This window comes from Lytechinus pictus, chromosome 17 (assembly GCF_037042905.1).
Source record: "Lytechinus pictus isolate F3 Inbred chromosome 17, Lp3.0, whole genome shotgun sequence".
Classification (NCBI taxonomy): domain Eukaryota; kingdom Metazoa; phylum Echinodermata; class Echinoidea; order Temnopleuroida; family Toxopneustidae; genus Lytechinus; species Lytechinus pictus.
In genome coordinates, this window is record NC_087261.1 from 23,894,314 (window position 1) to 23,914,498 (window position 20,185).

A 20,185-nucleotide genomic window follows, 5' to 3' on the forward strand; every position below is an offset into this window, starting at 1 on the left:
GAGAATCACTCACTGGGAGGAATGTCAGAAGATTTTTGAGGGAAATGATATTGGAGGAAGATATATAGGGGGAAAGAGAGGAGTCTGAGGGGGGATGTGCCCTCCTGGAGAAGCTGAAGAAAAATCGAATGTTCAAACTCAATTCGTGCGATTTGGTGTATACTTTTTGCCAGGATATCATTTAAATTCTGTGACTTTTTCCAGCATAACATAATGATCAGCCTTGGATTTCTAGGAGGAAAAGACTGTAAAGACAAAAAGCGGAGCGTAAATTGGCGCGGGGTCAACCCTTAAGCTCAGGGGTTTTAGCAGGCCAGGGGCGGTGGAGCGTCATTCAAAGTGTGGGGGGGAGCACCAACAATGAAGGGCACTTTCCGGGAAAAGGGGGCACCTACAAAGGGAAACCAAAGCGAAAATATACATTTTTTTCGGCATTGGTATATACCCCTACATTGAAGTACATTATCAGGGATTACATTACCGTCTAAACATGGCTAGAGGCTTGTCAGACATAGCAGCAAGTAATGTATGCAAACTGGATTCCTCCACTATTTAATGGAATGCCTCGTTACTAGGTCCCCAGGAAAGAAACATTCATGAATTTGAATAACTTTGTAAACAGGTCTATTGACCCCGACTAAGCCCCGACTAAGCACGCTTTGGCAATGAATATGAAAACGGTGTAAGTAACTTATAAATTTCAAGTGGAGGTTTAGCGGAAGAATGAGACCTGCCTATATGGGACTTAGTTTGATGAGTCCGTGGTTGGGTAACTATGTTTGCGTTGTACATACGTAGCAAATATCACAGCAAGAAAATATCACGGATTGTTTTAAACACGTTTCTGAATAAAAATCCCATTCTTTATGTGTTGATAAGGAATGAAAGATATTTAAATATCTACCGTATGACCCAGCACAGTTCTCAAACTTTAACCTGACCTGACTTTCAATTTGTGACATTCTAAAAATAAAAAAACACAACAGAACGCTATCTGAGGAACCTCCACAAACCCTTCATAAACAAACTTTATGATAAAGTATGTATATCAAATTAAATTAAAAAAAAAAAAAACTTTAGCAGTAATTTCACCTGGTAATTGTCGGTAGAGGGGGCGGGTTGTCCTCGGGGGTGGTTTTCCATGGAGGGGCGGGGATTTTCCTGGGGGGGGGGGGCTAATCTTCCAGGGGGTCATTGTCCTGTGGGTATTTTTCCGAGGGGGGGGGGGGGTAACTGCCCTGGGGGTGGTTGCTCATGGGGTAGGAGGAATTTCCCAGGGGGTAATTGTCCTTGAGTGTAGTTTTCCTGGGGGGAGTTGTTGTCCATGGGGGGGAGGTAATTGTCATCGGGGGTGGTTGTCCATTGGGGGTAATTTTCCGTGGGGTAATTGTCCTCAGGGGTGGGTGTCCATTGTGGGGGGGGTAATTTTCCGGGGCCAATATCTTCCAGGGGGTAATTGTTCTTGTGAGGGGGGGGGGTAATTTGTCGGGGGTTATTGTCCAAGGGGTAATTGTCCTCGAATCCTTTTTTATGTATAGGAATATGGAACAAAAATATACTGTAACTTTGTACATGTATTTTGTGTGCACTCTTTTGTGCAAAAAGTCGAGAAGACGAGATTTGGAATCTCGCCTTCTCACCTTCTCATACCCTAGAAGTCGAGAAGACGAGATTCGGAATCTCGCTTTCTCATCTTCAAATACCCGAGAAGTCGAGAAGACGAGATTTAGAATCTCACTTTCTCACCTTCTCATACCCTAGAAGTCGAGAAGACGAGATTCGGAATCTCGCTTTCTCACCTTCACATACCCGAGAAGACGGGAAGACGAGATTTGGAATCTCGCTTTCTCATCTTCACATACCCGAGAAGTCGAGAAGACGAGATTCGGAATCTCGCTTTCTCACCTTCACATACCCGAGAAGACGGAAAGACGAGATTTGGAATCTTGCTTTCTCATCTGCTCATACCCGAGAAGTCGAGAAGACGAGGTTTGGAAAATCGCTTTCTCACCTTCACATACCCGAGAAGTCGAGAAGACGAGATTTGGAATCTCGCTTTCTCATCTTCACATACCCGAGAAGTGGAGAAGACGAGATTTGGAATCTCGCCTTCTCATCTACTCATACCCGAGAAGTCGGGAAGACGAGGTTTGGAATCTCGCTTTATCGCCTTCTCGTATCCGAGAAGTCGAGAAGACGAGATTTGGAATTTCACCGTCTCGCCTTATTGGACAAAAAAAGGCTGAGAAGACGAGATACCGGATCACGCCTTCTCGCCTTCTCGGACCAAAAAAGTCGAGAAGAGTCGAGAAGACGAGGAATTATCTCGTCATCTCGGTGGCACTTTTAAGCTTCCGTACATTCGAGTATAAGTTACACTCCTAGTCCTTTGCCAAACCTTTCGACGGGGTTAAATGACTGTTTATTTGAATGAATGCCTCAATACCAAATAATTCGAGCGAGAAGTACGAGTTGAAACTATTTTGATATTCAGGCCTGCATAAAAAACTAGACATACCGCTCTTCCCTCTCTCGGGAAAGTGGACCTAACAGCGAAATGCATTTCTAAAAGGCTGACACATTTTTAAAGATATTTGCTTGCATACTAAATTAAAAAGTTGCGAAATGAAGGCGTAAGTATTCAAACTGAAATGATAAGTGCTATAAAAACAACAACAATAATAATAAGGATTAATAAACCCGGGGTTCGATCCCCGACCGCGGCACCTATGCCCGTGATGAAGGCTATATCCTAAATTCAAATAAATGGTAATGCTATACGCATTCTTTGTAACTCGGTGTGCACTTTTTTTATAAACAAAAAACCGAAATAGGTTTGCAGCGGCCAGGAGTCGGCCACTGGTAGAGTTTCGTGGTGTCGTTTTAAGATTCCCCACTACGTAATCGACACGAAGCTGTAACGAGACACATCGGGGAATCCCCTAATGCGTCACGGTGGTGAGATAGTCATTTCTAAGAGACTCTTATTTTCCTTCACGGCGTCAAATAATGTAATTTGTTTAAATTTGGAGTCGAATCCGACGCAGTAGACATGGTCTTACATAGATCAATGATACAATTGTGTACATATTATTAAATGCTACGGCCATACGACAACGACGTACATCTGCAAGAATCGGCTGAAGTTTTTAGTTTTTACAAAATAACGGACATTTGGTCTTTAGCTGCAGACTAGCAGTCAGTCGCCAAGCACCTGTGTTAATGAGCAAATGAGCAAGATTTATCCAAGTCCTCTCGTGGCTGAATTCATGTCCCTGCAAAATCTCGTGAATTGTGAGACTTTCTTTCTCAAAGAATTTAACCACTTTCTCCTTGAGTGATATTGATTATTTTTGTACCATGGGCAAGAGTAAATGTTACTCTTTTATATTGGTAATTACTTTTGAATGAAATATTTTGATAAATAAGTTAATTTTTTACCTTAAAAGTTGCATCAAACAGAATTTTCTTCCTCTGTTTTCACTTGCAAATTGTGCAACATTTTGTGTTTTAAGCACCAACATTATTTATATCATCAGAAAGTTCAAACTCTATACTTTCTTACAATGTCACTCTTGATATGTGGCATCTGTTAGATGGGTCAGCAGCTAGCTCTTCCCATCAAGATGCAAGACGAGATTTCTGAAATTTCTGAGTAACATAAAATCCAGAGTTTTGATTGGCTGAATAAAGTTTTCAACACAACAGGCGCGATTACCACATGGTGAGTGTGACCTTGCAGAGGCCCAGTGAGGGCAACATTGGAATTTGCGTGGGTGTGTGGTCTATATGAACAATCAGAGCGCAGTATTCTTGTTTTTGAGCTGCTAAATGTACTTGGCCTATGAAAAGCTGGCTGCTGACCCATCTAAAATACATCTTCTTATAAAAATTATATCATATTAAAGCTTAGATATTCAGCTTTATCATAATGTAAAAATCCTTTGTGCTCAAACAGAAATTAAGTGTGAAAACAACAACTTTTGTTGCATGAAAAAAATATTTTGTTTCATGTTTTAGATCAAAAGTTTTTCCTATATTACAACATCCTTTTAAACATCCAAACACATGACCTGAAAGAATGATTCTTCTTTTTTACGAAGATACCAAAAACATGAAATTTGTTCAAAATTTAGAGCAGCAATGGCCGCATAAAAGAGGTGTTTTGGTTCGCACCAAGCTCATTAACTATGCAAAAACCCTCTAGTCATGAATATCACTTGGATAAAAGAAGTTACTTTTCAGGGCTTGCCGACTGATAGTCTAGATTCTAGACGTCGGTGTACTTGTTATTTCTCTCCCCTTGCTTCATTCTCCCCTGCGCGCCATCCCCAGTGATCGCGCTATCCCCTCTTTCACGCCCCTCACCAACTAGGATATCGTGGGGCTGTTTTCATTTCGGGCGTAGAGGTCGAGGATTGTGTTATTGATCAACTGAAAAGCAGAACAGTCCTGGCAAAGGACTAGCCGACTGACTGCTAGCCATCTATTGTTCGTGATCATTGCACGTTTTGACGTTGTGGAAAAGTACACAACAAAGGAGGACGTCTGATTCATTATCTATTGTGCCGCACTCATGTAAGGCCTACTCTGCACGGAATGAATATTATATGTAATAGCATAGACTATATTCAACTGTTAAACAACTTGCATGGCATATCGTGCCAATTTTGATCGAGCCCTCGTTTCAAGTGTTACTTTGGAAAATCTGAACAGGCCTATGGGAGGCAGTGATCCCGATGGAGGAAGAGGATAGAACAAATGAAAATGAAACCAACAACAGTATGGTTGAATTTGACAAACTCGAAACAGAATTCAGGGATGCATTTGTACCGGACGCACTTTCCAAGTTATTCGATACTGATGGGTAAGTGATTCGTAATGAGTGGTGGTGAGAAAATTAAATGCATTTGCTGCTGGTGTTGTTGTAATGATATTGCTAATACTGCTGTTAATTATCATCATGTAGTATGATATAAATAAATTCTTGCTAATTATCAACGTGTACGTTTTTTTAATCTATAGTTTCATTATAATAGCTCCATGGTTTCATTATGCGTGGTAGTGGTACTGTACATGTCGTTAGTTGTAGTTTTCGTGTAATGAGTTTGGTCACAAGTCATGTTAAACATGATGATGGCATGATGATCGTGAATATAACAACAATGATTGTAATTATCATTGTTATATCGTTTTATTATTAATATTACTGTTGTCGTTGGTATTATTATTATTATTATAGTCATGGTTATCTTTATTATTCTCCTACTATGAATATCATGCCAATCAAAATCTTACTGATTTTCAGTTTTGATTTTAAAAAATTATATATATATCTTTTTCATTTCCAGTTACTTTCTTTTTACGAGGTACTTTATTTAAAAATCGTTGATGGTGTTGATGATAAACGTGTTCACAGTTTTAAGCAATAAGTGTAAACGTTTTAAAACTTACAATTAAACAATCAAACCGTAACTAACATTGTCTACCAAGTGACTTTTCGTTACTATGTTTATAAAGTTTAAACAAATATTCATAAAGTTCATTTTTTGTTAAATAATCTTCAATAAATTAAGCATGGTTGTACAACGCCTACTTAGTAGTTGTACGCGCTGGGAAGTCGAATGTCAAACATTTACCGTCCAAAATGTACATGTACAGTTGCACGGTCAAGAACAAGTTGACGTCACTATAAAAATAAGAAATCAGTGCATTGCGATTAGTAAATGCTGGTGCAATGCGCGTAGGGCTATCTGGCTAAATGCGTATTGCTGCAGATCAGACGCTCGTTTGTAGGATTTTGCTTTTTGCTTTTAATAATTATTACTCATTTTCATAGATAAACATAGGGAAAAGCTCGATAATTTTTCGTAAATTCGCCAACTTTCTACGCGTTGTACAACACAAATAGCGAATATTCTTATCCGTGCGTTGGTGCAAGATTTCGCATTCGGTGAAATAAACGAACACTCACCTCGGCTACGCCTCGTTGAATATTTCACCTTATAAAATGCGAAATATCGCACCCTGGACATTTGAAGAGATGGACGATTAAAGGTAGCAGTATTTTTATCCAATGATGGTTACCGTCACCTGGTTGTTAGCATTTTAATAACAACATACAGGTGTTGTGACAATAGCAATTACCATGACTAGTCTACCAAGACGTATCTGATCACTTACAGACGGATCAGTTTCACAAGGTCTTAAATTTGTAGGCTGATATACCCTATTTCAGCATGTGGCTTTCAATCAACATGCTTCATATTTGGAGCAGGGACCTTGAGAAGCAGACGATTTTTGTGATCTAAAATATTATATTATTCGATCCGGACACTTCCGGACGCACATATGGATCGCAATAACATTGAGAGATACACGATCTACATGCGTTATGCGCCACGTATATTTGGAATATCAACTTGGGAAAATGGAATTTCAAATGGTTAACAATCAATGACAAATTTGCCTCTATATTAAAATATGCAGACACTTCCCGAAATAACATACACGGAACTAAGATTTTCAAAGGTAAACAAGAACTGCACATCGATTTTCCATGATTTAAGTGATTTGTTATCAATTGCGCATACAATTTGTGAAGTATAAAGTTCCAATTACGAACAAATACTAAATGTACGTGATTTGTACCTCTTAAACCTTGACTATTGTGATAGTTAAGTATGACCGTATCCTATCTCATACTTAACTATCACAATAGTCTGTAATTACAGACGCTTCTGACGAAGTCTCAATTAAAAGACGAAAGCTAAAGCAAATAATGGTGTCCTGCGTCATCTGTTGAGTTGGCCTCGCCTCATCTCATTATATATATATATATATATATATATATATATATATATATATATATATATATATATATATATATAATATACATGTATACTGTTAACTGTTAAGCAACTAATGGAAGGTTCATATAGGGAACAACGTTGTATGAAATTTTAAACAGCGTTTTACTGTGTACGAACCCATCCAATGAAACACACCTGCACACGGGACTACTTTTTCCATCCAGGAATAATTGTTTGTTTTTCTATCGACGATCGTCATTCCCTCCCCTCTTCATTAATGTGACTCACGGTGAAGCTAATCCCTGATCACGGGAGGAGGAAAATTCATTTATTCATTTATGTATTTATTATTTTGTGAGGGGGGTTCACCCTCATAATGAATAGGTTTTGATAAAGAAGAAAAAGAGAGAAATACATCGATGAGAGTTCGATGAAAGGCCATCGAAGAATGATATGCTTTTCACATTGCATTTCCTTAACCCCATACTATCCTTGACCCCGGACTATCCTTAACCCCATACTATCTTCTTTTTTTTTATTCACACTGTCTTTCTTAACCCCATACTATCTGTTTAGCCGGGGATAACGCCTTAACCCCGGACTTTCCTACAGCTCATGAATATTGATGCTTTACCATACAGAGCGTGATTAACGTGCAATTTCGACTTCAGTGATTGGCTATTGTTTAGTCCCACTTTTCCTTAGCCCAGTTTCTTGTCACACTGTATCTCTTAGCATCGCAATTAGGGTGCTAGCACCACAAGAAGCCGGCTAACCCTGCTTTTTTGCAGGGCCAGATAGTTCCCTTCAAATTTATTACGTTTGTGGGTAAAGTCATTATTACATTTGTGGGCGATCAAAAATTATTACATTTGTGGGTGAAATTATTACATTTGTGGGTAAAGTGTTATTACATTTGTGGGCGTTATTACATTTGTGGATAAAGTGTTATTACATTTGTGGGCGTTATGAAATTTGTGGGCGATTATTACATTCGTGGGTGTAACACCCCCCCCCCCCCCCCTCTTAGCCCCACCAATTTCCCGGGGTTAAGGAAAAAACGGACAGTGTGAAAAGCATATAAAGAGACCTGTGAAGTTTTTAAAGTGTTTAATTGTGACGTCATACACAGGTACATGTAGCCCCCTATTCATCAATTGCATTAATTCGGTGAGGTTTTTTTTTTCCTGTTTTTTGTTGTTGTTTATTTTAATGGAACATGATGACGACAAGTGCTTTTCTTATCGAAGGGTTTGTGTTATGATGTGTAACGGTGTGGATGGATATATCCAGTGAATGAATACAACCATGCTATTTTTTATTCATTATTATTATTTTCTTTTTGTAAATAATATGCAAGTCAGTGACGTCACAATATCAAAACTTCAAAAAAAAATTATCAAACCCTCTTCAATATTTTACTCTATTTTTGTTGTTTTTATTAAAAACAAACTTGTTGCCAGCTATGGTGATATCATGGGTTGATATTTGTTTGACTTTTAAAATCTAAGCTGGAGAGTTCCACTTGTCACCTGTATCTGTTATACGTCATCAATATGATGCCCCCCAATAATAATAATAATAATAATAATAATAATCATCATAATAGTAATATAAATCATAGTAATAATGATAATGGTAATAATACTACTTATAATGATAGTAATACTGATAATAAAAAAAAAAACATCTCAGTGTACTCACATGCACCGACATATCTTAATTCAATCTTCCAAGGGGGTAACTGGGGACTTTTCAGTCACGCATAAATTATCTTGAAAGAATGTGCTGTCTCGATTTTTTTGTTCATCTAAATTCATATCAGGTGTAAAGTACAACATGAATCAAAAGTCCAATATACATATATTATATATATATATATATTTCAAATACCTCGAGCTAGTGAAACACCGCTTTGTAATCTCACTATCTGAGCATGTCTAGTAAACACATTCCACTTGCTTTTGTACTTAATACAGCTCACAATCAGCTGCAATCAAGAATGATCAGGAAGCTCACGCATGCCAGGGGCTTGTTACAATAACCGATGTCCATGGGCTTCACGTTGTAAGTTTATGTATAGTTGCATTGGCAAATTTACCCCCCCCCCCTCCTTGTATATTATGAACACTGTAAATGGAATCGCATACATGATAATAAAAAAATAATTATATAATATTCTATCATTATTATTATCATCATCATCATCATCATGTAATTATAATAATAATTACAATGATAATAATGGTGATAATAATAATAACAATAATAATATTAACAATAATGACAATAGTGGTGGTGATGATGATAATGATTATGTTCATTTTGATGATGGTAATGATGGTCACGTTTTGTCTTCGAGGCCGGCTACATGCATTTATTGATAGATAGGGTAAAAGGGCTATATGAATCAAAATATGTGACTGAGATAATTAATTGCCTGTATTTTAGCTTATGCATTTTTCTTCCCCCATATCGAATCAGGTAGCAGGGATCGTGTATCAGACCCTAACCGACTTTGAAAATTGGCTGTATGAGACAGAGGCCGGTAAAGATTTTCAGAGGGTCATTCTTCAGGAGTTTCCAGACCTCAAGGACCCACTGGAAGTGGGACTGCGCGATCTATTTCGCGTCCTCGCACCAGTATTGCGCCAGCTGCAGGACAAGTCTCATCCACATTTTCAGGACATTGGTGGGCACCCCTTGCATTATGAAATTCTCCTCTTGAAATAAGCAATTTGTATTATGAAATGTGGTTTCATGTTCATGTTCAAGTTCAGGTTCATTTCTTTCCACTGGAAGGCACAAGCAAATACACTCATTCATGTACAATATGTGACTTAAAAACGCTGCTGGAAGGAAAAATAAATTGAAGGGGTAGGGTAGAGAAAACAAATCGACTTAAACAACTGTGTCATAATATCATAAGCGAAATTATGCTTATAGCAAATGCAAATTTTCATTAACCTCACCATTATGGGGGGGGGGGAGGGTATCCTAAAATTCGCGTTGAATTTCGACCTTCTACAGAAATGAATTGCCAGCGATTTTTTTTTTTGAACGATCGCAGTTGACTGTAGAGTGAAAATCTTAAAGATATAATTTCGAGACTGCATTAATACTTTTGAAACTGTTTTAACTTACTTTTAATTTAAGACTATATTGTGTTCATAACTTGCAAAATCGGCATATCTGTGACCAGCTACCCGAAAAGCAATAATAAGTCAAAATGAACTTTGTGATTTTTATTCAGCTTAAGGAAGCAAAATCATAAACTTTGAAATGATCATAGTTTGTCAAAATTTATCTGCAATAGCCCACACAATTACTTGAATTTTTGAAATTTGGCGAGTTTTCAGAGAATAAGGAGAACATTAAGACGTTATGCAGAAAAATTATTTTTTCAGATACCAGTAAGTTTTTCTTTTTCTTAACATTTTGAAGACGAGATTTCTATTTTGACTATTTGCAGAGACATGTGTAGTTGGTTTGAGGATGGCTGATCACATTTTGGATATTGAATACACATTTTGAACAGATTACGAAACAATAATAATAATAATAATTTCTTCTTATTAAGCGCTTTTTCAAAAATGACAAAGCGCTTACATTAGCAAACTTGGTGTTCAAAAGGTCAGGTTCATCCCGCCAAAAAGGTTAACAGTAAAAATAGTAGGAAAATGATCAAAAATGTTGGTGAAGGATTGAAGAAAATTCATGAAATATTTAAAGAATTATTTTTTTTTCGTTTGTTTTTGGACGTCATATGCAAGCAGCAACCTAATATATCGTGTAGTTAAAAAAAACTACAAATGAGAAGTCATTTTCTAAAATAATGAATAAAAAATGGTTTTATTGCACATTTAGTATAATATCAAGAAATAAGTAATTTCACACCCACTCCTGAAAAGAATAGCCATCAACCTGTAAATAATAATGTTTATGCATTTTTATATGATATGAAATATGGGGCATCTGCTTATTTTGACATCACAGATAAAAAAAAACCCTCCGATTTCTAATGGCTTTCGTTATAATCTTTGATGGACTTTTTTCACATGTTCACTAATATTTTTTTTCTGGTATTTTCACAACAAACTGTTCTTGATGATAAAATTCCCCTTTAGTTCAGTGCATTTTAGTCACTTCTGCCACAAGTCTCTGTATTGCGTGCGATTCGTTTAATGGTAGGTGCTACCATCCATCAATTAATCAAATATTTCAAAAACCCGATATTGTATATTTCAATTAGTTTATCTTTCTTCTTACCTTGTCTAGAACGCTGGTATTCAAACTATCATTTGTTGGTGAAAGCCGTTGTCAATTTCCTTCATGGAGGAATCGCGAGGCTGAGGAATAGGGGAAGTGGACAAGGAAACGGCTCGTTCGATTTGTCAATTATTGCCATTAAGGTAAGTATCAAATTTTTCATTTAGTGATTGGGATATCGTGTGCCCATGTTCTTGTATATTTTAGCAACTGTATCAGCGATGACGTCATCTAAATAATGATTAATTCCATTTATGCTCTATATTATACTGTTTTTTCTGGGTTTTTTTTACGAAGTAAGAATGCCCTTCTGTAAAATTGTACTTGATTTGTATTACTTTATATTACTTTGTATTATGTTTTGAATGGAAATGAAATAAAAGAATTGAATTGAATTAAAAAACAAACATTGCAAATCAGTTTAACAATGGCATGCTCAAACCAGAAAATAGTGAATACACCAAATCATATATATATATATATATATATATATATATATATATATATATATATATATATATATATATATACATAGGCGGATCCAGGGGGGCCCGCCCCCCCCCCCCCCTCCCTATTGGCGGAGCAAAAAAAAGGGGGAAAGAAAGAAAAGAAAAAAGAAAAAGAAGGGAAAAGAGAGGAGAAAAAAGAAGGGGAAACATAAGAGGAGGAAGACGAGTGAGTAATATAAGATGAGGGGAAGTTGGAAAATAATTTTTAAGATTGTTCATGTCACTATACGGTATAAAATTTATGCTCGCGCTTCGCGCTCGCATTGCCTTTTAGGTGATTTACATATCTTACTCAATATGGAGCTTAAATATCAAATTTTGAAGTCAATATGCAAAACACATTTAATCTCGGAAATCGAACTTTCATTAGTTCTTTGATTTACAAATTCATATTTAAAAAGTGCTCTGTAAAATTTATGTTTTATCTTCTGAAAATAAACATTCTCTGCTCTCGCTCGCGCGCTCGCAACATTTGATTGTTTTAGGTACCTATTATATTCCTGCATTCCATAAAGTCCTCAAATATCCCTATTTAGGTCAATTTGTCAAAACGTAAGAGCTAGAGCTGTACGCTCGCTTTTTTATTGGTGATTTGATATGTATATCTCAATATTGATTTTATAACAAATAACTTAAAATCCCCATTTTATGACAGTTTATCAAAAATTTCGGCTCGCGATTTTCGATCGCATTGATTATTGAAAATATATTAACTCATGCATCTTATTCATAATTACAAACGTGCTTTAAATGTCCAGTTTTCAGGCCAATAAATTAAGAGATTTCGCGCTCTTATTGGGCTTATTAGATTAATTAATAAGGTATTAATTTAATAATCAAATTGTCCCTTTTTCAGAATTGAATATCGACAAGTTTCATCCCTCGCTTAGGAAGAGAAATAGGAAGATAGTCATCATTTTCATATGATGACATAATGTTTTTAGAATGTCCCTGTCCTATGTCAAAACTCAAAGTAATAATAATGAAACATATCAGATCTTTTTTTAACTGTGATTCATATCCACCTCACAATTTTCCTACAAAGCGCTTGAAAGACAAAGCTTAAATTGACCCCTTTTTTCAGATCGGAATATCAATTATTTTAAACTTGTGCCTTGCCCTCGCTTTATTGAGTTTCATGATGAAAAAAGGTATTTAGAATGCCCAGATTCTAGGTCGAAATGAGAAACACGCGCACGCATCTTTATTCAGATACGCAGCTTGTTCTATATTTAAATCGTTATGAGCCTATATATCCATTTTCAGATAAGAATATCAAAAAAATTCTGCTCACGCTTTGCGCTCGCATTATTAATGTAAGAAGATAACAAATTATACCCACATTTTTCCATGATTTACAAAACATGAAGAGAGTGTCCCATTTTTAGGTTTGAAATCTCATTTTTTTTCCGCTCGCGCTTCGTGCTCGCATCATTATTGTTTGGTTATATACTTATACCGTTCGTGATTACAAAAAGTGCGTAGAACGTTAATTTTTAAGGCCGGAACGTCAACAAATTTTCAGCTTGCACTTCGCGCTCGCATTATTTAATCATTTAAATGTGTATCCTAACTGCAAAACGTCTTTAACAAGTCCCTTTTCGACAAGGCCTGAACGCATTATACAAATTTCTGCTCGCGCTTCGCGCTCGCAGTACTAGTTACATACGCATCTTGTTGAGGTTCACAAACATTGCCCAGAATAGTTCAATTTTCAGGACAAAATACATGAAATTTCAAAATTGTTTATCTCGCACTTCACGCTCACACTATTTAAATAGGGCTTATGAAATTATTACACATTTATGTTGTTTATAAGAATAAAGCTAAGAAATTACTGTAAGGACATGGGCGTTTTGCCAACCCCCCCAAAAAATCACAATTAAGAAAAAAAAAATGAAAGAGATAAGGGTGAAATATAATATCATTTTCCAAATATTATGTCAAAATCTATCACGAACTTGGACTTTTGTAATAAAAATGTGAAAATGTTTGCTCGCTCGCTTCGATCGCTCTTACCTTTCTATTAATTGTACGCAATACGCCATATCGAGCCCCCTCAACATTTTTGGCTCATTAAGCCACTGGGATAAACCCCTTCAAAGTTCTAAACAAAAAAAAAAAATCAATTTTGAGCGGCCGATCGGGGAAAATTTGGGTGGAAAATTTTTTTCGCCCCCCCCCTATTGGCGGAGGCTGGATCCGCCCCTGTATATATATATATATATATATATATATATTTCCGACGGGATCAAACCATCCAAATTAATGTTCGACGATTACCTAAATCTTTATGGCTTGGGTGAGCACAGACTGATATGGGGATGAAGTGTAGGCCTACCAATCCATTTTTTAAAGACGTTCGCATCGAGCATCGCCCTAGATAAGGCCCTGTGTCATATTCGATGAGAATGAGTGGACGCTAATGAAATGAAGAAAAAAAAAATAAAAAAATAAAGATATAAAAATATAACAATAATAATAGTAATAATAATCATTACTATCAATACTATTAATACTAATTATTATCATAACAATAATCATAATAATAACAATAATAATAATCATCATCATAATCATTACTACCTTGGCAACGTCAAAATCAATCATTTTAAGTACCTTGATGAGAAGTACAGTACTAGAAGGAAAGGAATAGAGATCGCCGTGGAGGAACCAGGGAAGTGTTATCTATAACACTTCCCTGGGTACACTGATCGAGTGGCGCAGTATAGACACATAGTTCCACCACCAGATATAGCTGCTGCAATTGCCTTCTGGAGCAACATTTGGAGGAAACAACATAATCACAACCGAGAAGCTAGGTGGTTGAAAACAACGAAATAGGAATGTGCAACAATAGTTGCACAGGATACTATAGTTGCATGGGATGATCTAACAAAAGCAAGCTAGAAAAGATCATTCGGAAAATGGTGCCACGGTCCAGACGGTGTGCAAGCTTTCTGGGTTAAAAGATTCACAAATCTTTATGATAGGCTGAGCTTGCAAATGAACGAAATTGTCGTGAATGGTAACCCCCTGAATGGATGACAAAAGGAAGAACGGTTCTCATCCCAAAGGATCCTACCAAAGGCAACATTCCATCAAACTACCTTCCAATTACCTGCTTGCCGATTCTCCGGAAGTTACTGACTGGCATGATATCAGAAGAAATATATCAACGCCTGGACTATCAAGAGATACTACCATGGGAACAGGAGGGATGTAGAAAAGGGGAAGTAGAGGAGCAAAAGAACAATAATGCATCGACCAGGGAAGTGTTATAACACTTCCCTGCATCGACAAAGGAATTCTGAAACACAGCAAGAAAAGAAAAAAACAAACCTCGCAATGGCATGGATTGACTACAAGAAAGCATACGACATGGTTCCGCACTCTTGGATCATCGAGTCTATGGAAATGTTAGGGGTAGCAGACAACATCAGAAGGTTCCTCATCCCAAGTATGACGAGGTGGAGAACTAAGTTGGAAAGTAATGGTGAAGTGCTTGGAGAGATTGGAACAGCTCATATCTTACGGAAGGTCTTGAGGTCTTGAATTAGAAAGAGAAGTGAACAATGAGAAGAGGACCTATTTGATAGAATATAGAACAGATAACCCTAGATTTCTGGAAGAAGACCGGTTGCTGTTTGATCCGGGGAGGGGGCACTTACATTGGCGAGTGGATACTATGCGCGCCCCCCCCCCCCAAAAAAAAAAAAAAAAAAAAAAAAAACCTAAAAATACATTTTTTTTTCAAGATCATGAAGATTGGGCACGTTACGTACGTAGCGTAATAAGGGTGTCAAAAACACTAAAATAATATATTTTGCTAGGAAAGCTACATGCATAGGGTCAAATTTGCGAAGGTATAAACATGGAGGTAGAATTTTGGTATAAACAAATTAAAATGTTTTTATATAAAGGACGTACTTTTTGCTCCAACAGTCAACACTACGTGTTTAGAGTACGATTTGCACAATGTGTTGGAGGTGGGGCCGTACTAAACCAAATGATGTAGGTAAAGGTAAAACCTACGACCGTGACATAATTAAAATATCGCTGTACATGTTTAGGGGTGCAATTAAGGGAATACTTGCCAAGAGTATCGTTTTGTTTCCTATTCTTGTTAAGGGTAGGGTTTCACACGCCAATGCTTGTTAAGGGGTGCATTTTTAGAATATGGAAAATACTTGTTTAGGGTGCTTTTCGAGACCCCATGGTTGCGCATGGTATACACTCGTCAATGGAAGAGCACCCCCCCCCCCCCGGTGTTTAATATACCAACAGAACATCAAGCTGTGGACAAGGGAAATAATAATTATAATAATAGTCATGCTGGCAAGCTAGCATGATTCCATAGAACCTTGTCCCAACGTCAGGGCATTGGGCATAGGAGCATAGCACAATATCAGTTAAGGGTCCTTGTCAAATTATATGTGGGTGGTCTCCATACGTACATAACCCCCCCCCCGTAATTTATTAATGAATTAATCCTAAGACTCTGATTCTTCTTCAAGCCAATAAAAGTTCAATGTTCTATATGGAATACACTTAACACCTCCCCAATAAAAGAGAAAGTTATAAGTATAAGGGCTTATCAAGTCAATGCAATGGGCATGACTCACCCACAAAGGTCCATCAATCAAAGAAAAATTATACACCAATCCCAAACTCCCATGGGAAGGGAATTCGCCAGATTCACGGACAAACTATTTTTAAGCTATTGTATAGAATCGTTATTTTTTTGGTAATAAATCATTTAGAAATTATGGAAACATAATTTCTTCCGAAGTCGGATCTTATTTAAGCTGCGCCAAGTGTTAGGTTGTGGTTTTCATTTCACTCTCTCCCTTTCTCTCTTCCTCTCCATCCCTCCAATTGTCTTCTAAACATAGATACTAAGCATCCCCCAGGTGGAAAACTTCATAGAAACCCTACGAGCACAGTGCATGACCCAATCAGCCGCTATTCAACTCGGATCGTTGAATCCTCAGATCTCTGAGGTGGTTAGACTTGCAGTTGAAGAACGAATCGGTGGCCTCCTACGCTTTCTCCAGGAGGTCATTAAACTTAAAGACCCTTCGAATCCTATTTTCAGAGAAATAGGTAACGGTAGCCATATAAATTGATAACACACAGTCGTTTTAACTGATCGATAGTAGAATGATATGTTAAGATTTTACGATTAAAAATAATAAATAGTAAACGGATAAACCAGACCAAAATAAGAGTTGAAGTTCAAGTCTCACCCTAAACCAATGAGGAATGAGGTTACAATCGCATGATCGGTGTATTAATTCGTATGATCTCATTCTAATGCACATTCGAATGTGTGTTAGCATAAATTATTGGTTACACTTCGTAATTCCGAAGGTTCGTAATTCCGAAACACGTAAATTATACGTATTATACATCGATGTTCGTTAATCCGAAAACGTAAAAGGGTTCGTTAATCCGAACATTTGTGGCGTTATTCCAAAGGTTCGTTATTCCGAAGGTTCGATAATCCGAAAACGAAATAAGGTTCGATGCTCCGAAGGTTGGTTAATCCGACAACGAAATAAGGTTCGTTGTTCCGAAGGTTCGTTGGCCCGAAAACGAAATAAGGTTTTTTAATCATTTCGTTTTCGGACTAACGAACCGTCGGAAAAACGAACCTCATTTCGTTTTCTGACTAACGAACCTTTGGAATTACGAACCTTCGGAAATACGAACCTTCGGAATAACGAACCTTCGGAATAACGAAGCTTCGGAATTACGAATGTATGCGAAATTATTGACTAGTAATTCAGAGGCTCATTATTATGAATATGACCTTGTTATTCGTTTCCATCCTACTCACGTAGAATCCTGGTTTAGGGGCGCCAATGTTTCAGTGCAAATAGTTCTAGATTTTCTCCATGGAGCCATCTGGGGGTTCTTGAACAATGGGGCCTCTGAGGGATTCGGTGCCCTGGACTTGGAAGGAATTTTAAGAGAGGTAAGATAAAATAAGAACAGATAATAGCCATATGGGCAAATGATATGTATTACCCTCAGTAAACAAATGATGCATGGGTTAGAGTGGGTCAGTAGGAACTGTGTGCACAAGGTAACTTTGGCATGGTTTAGACCATAATGCCAAAGTTACCGCGTGCACACAGTTCCACTGACCCACGAAAGAAACCCATGCATCATCTGTTTTAAAGAATGGACAATTTTTATTGAATAAACCACAAAAATTAATGATTTACCGGACGCATGATTTTTTACCGGATGCATGAAAATTCCAAAATGTAATGCAGACCCTTTGATAACCCTGGAAAACATAAATATGTATGCCTAACTTGATAATATGTTGGCACAAAAGCATCATTATACCCAAAATGCCAGATACAGCTTTGCATTGACTAGAATAGATCTATGTCTATGAGTATGAGGCAGCCTCAGACCTCCAATAGCTGTGTGTGTATGCCCGGGCCGCGCCGGTGGCCAGTGCCTACGGCTGCCTGGGCCCGCAGTGGAGATTTGGCTGTGCACAGCCAGCCCAGGGCAGTAGATCTACATGTATAAACGTTAGATCGTATGTCTGGACTTCTCAACTAACGAGTATGCAGGCAGTTTTAATCCCTATGACAATTACGGTAACGTATTTGTACTTACATATCATTTTGCATCCTTTAGGCCTATTTGATTCATTCTGCCTAGCCTTGATCGAAAATTCGAAATTTTGACGTAAACAAGCGTAACAGTACATGCGCGATGACATCACAATGACCTTTTCGGACGATAGCTTGTTTACAGTGGATATCGTTTTGATTATCGGGATATCGTTCATGCAGCCCAGTAAAAATTCTTGCATAGCTCTCAACCAATCAGATTGCAGGGATTTTCCCATCCATTCTATAATATAATTGTATAACCACCGAGGCTCTACGACTGCAGTGTAGAATAACAATATTATGTCTAAAAAAAGTGTATAGATAGACCGTAATATCATCATGTACACATTCTACGAAGGATGTGGGCCATCTTTGTATTTAGCTCCTGCCAAGTGCTCTTAGTATTCCGGACAGTCATATTCCCTATTTGACTACCTGCAATTTCGTTCTTGATACTCTCTTTTCGATGAAAACAATAACCCACCCCCCCCCCCCCAAAAAAAAAAAAAAAAAAAAAAAAAAAAAAAAAAAACAAGCACCCTTATCAATGCAGTACATTAAAGCAGCAATAATTGTATTCAACACGCTCTTCGCACTCGGTCCATTCTCCGTAGTGCCCATGATAAAGGCCTTTCACAATTGCTCGTGCGATCGTTTGCGATCATTTGGTCAAAATAAATGTTGCACACAATCGCAACGGTTGTAAGCAGTCGCATCACGAATTGTCAAAGGGGCTTTATTAGTATACATTCTCAATCACTTCGCATACGCTTTCCACAACGCTCACATTCTTTTTAAAAGGCAGGTCAAATCCCAATACACAGGCGAGATAATATTAGCTCCAAACATTCAGACCGGACGGAAAATTTATACAGAGTCTAGGACGACACTGCTGTGTTGATTCACTGATTTTCGACAAAGGCGGTTTTGCCACCGAAGGGCTTTCGTGGGCTCAAAGGTTGCATAGGGGTAGGCCCAGAAGTTGCAGGCTCCCAGCTTATAGGTGATTAATTTATATTAATGTTGACCAACATAAATGAGAAAGCAAAACGATATAACCAATTCCACCTTTAAACTTGTAGATAATACATTATAATATCATTATATGTGTTTACTTGCTGACCTTAAGACAAATGAAATAATGATGATAATAATAATAGCAATAATAATAATGATAATAATATTTATTATCATGTAATCATATCATATAGTATTTATTTATAACTTTCCTAAATACTCAGATGCAGAAGGCACGGGATGCTATTGAAACTTCGTGGCACAATTGGTTCTGCAGATTAATTGAGACTGAAAGCTGCCGGGACTTGTTGAAGATAATATCTCAGGAATGGCTAGATCCAATAAGACCAAACGACGATGAATATCGTGAAACCGTCACCCTGTTTGGCGCTATTCTGATTGGAATGAAAAAAAGTCCTAACCTTTCGTTTCAACCAATAGGTACATGCATATATATATATATAAATGAATAGATTAGGAAGCGCATGAAAGCTATAATGAAAAAAACAAACATTGTCGGTGGTTTGCTTTGGGAATGGGGACTGATGTCTTAAATTGTCATCGGCAATTAGAGACATACGTTTCCACGGCCTAGGAGCGGGGTGGATGTGTGTGTTTCGGTTTTTTGTTTTTGTTTTTGTTTTGTCAAAGGAGATAGTGAACAATGGGACTCTGCATTTATAGGGCACTTGCATGTAAAATCCAAAACGGAGGGGTGGGGTTGGATGGCAACTAACAGTTACTAACCCCCTAACCATCTGCACGCTTAGTACAGCCGTATATGAAAGGCCTATTTACACATTTTATACAAATACATTGTGGAATGACCCTGTCACCCCCCCCCCCCCACTTACTCCCGCCACAAACACTACACAAGTATGGGATAACTGACCATCCCACTGCCACTGACTATGCGTTTGAACTGCCGAAGAAGTAC

At 37.5% G+C, this 20,185-nt stretch overlaps 1 protein-coding gene across 1 annotated transcript; it reads left to right on the top strand.

The window, feature by feature from the left end:
• Positions 1 to 4,587: 4,587 nt before the first annotated feature.
• On the top strand, positions 4,588 to 19,782 carry LOC129280054 (uncharacterized). The gene is made up of 7 exons (XM_064112087.1): positions 4,588 to 4,867; positions 8,792 to 8,879; positions 9,297 to 9,504; positions 11,091 to 11,224; positions 16,486 to 16,696; positions 17,437 to 17,570; positions 19,473 to 19,782. Exons 1-7 carry the CDS (start codon positions 4,740 to 4,742, stop codon positions 19,719 to 19,721), a joined length of 1,152 nt encoding a protein of 383 aa, XP_063968157.1. The 5' UTR covers positions 4,588 to 4,739; the 3' UTR covers positions 19,722 to 19,782.
• Positions 19,783 to 20,185: the final 403 nt, after the last annotated feature.

Coding starts and splice junctions, on each gene's coding strand:
- LOC129280054 (XM_064112087.1), top strand. CDS start 4,740: ATGGAGGAAGAGGATAGAACAAATGAAAATGAAACCAACAACAGTATG. Junction 9,505..11,090: donor TCCACATTTTCAGGACATTG/GTGGGCACCCCT, acceptor TACCTTGTCTAG/AACGCTGGTATTCAAACTAT. Junction 11,225..16,485: donor TGTCAATTATTGCCATTAAG/GTAAGTATCAAA, acceptor TTCTAAACATAG/ATACTAAGCATCCCCCAGGT.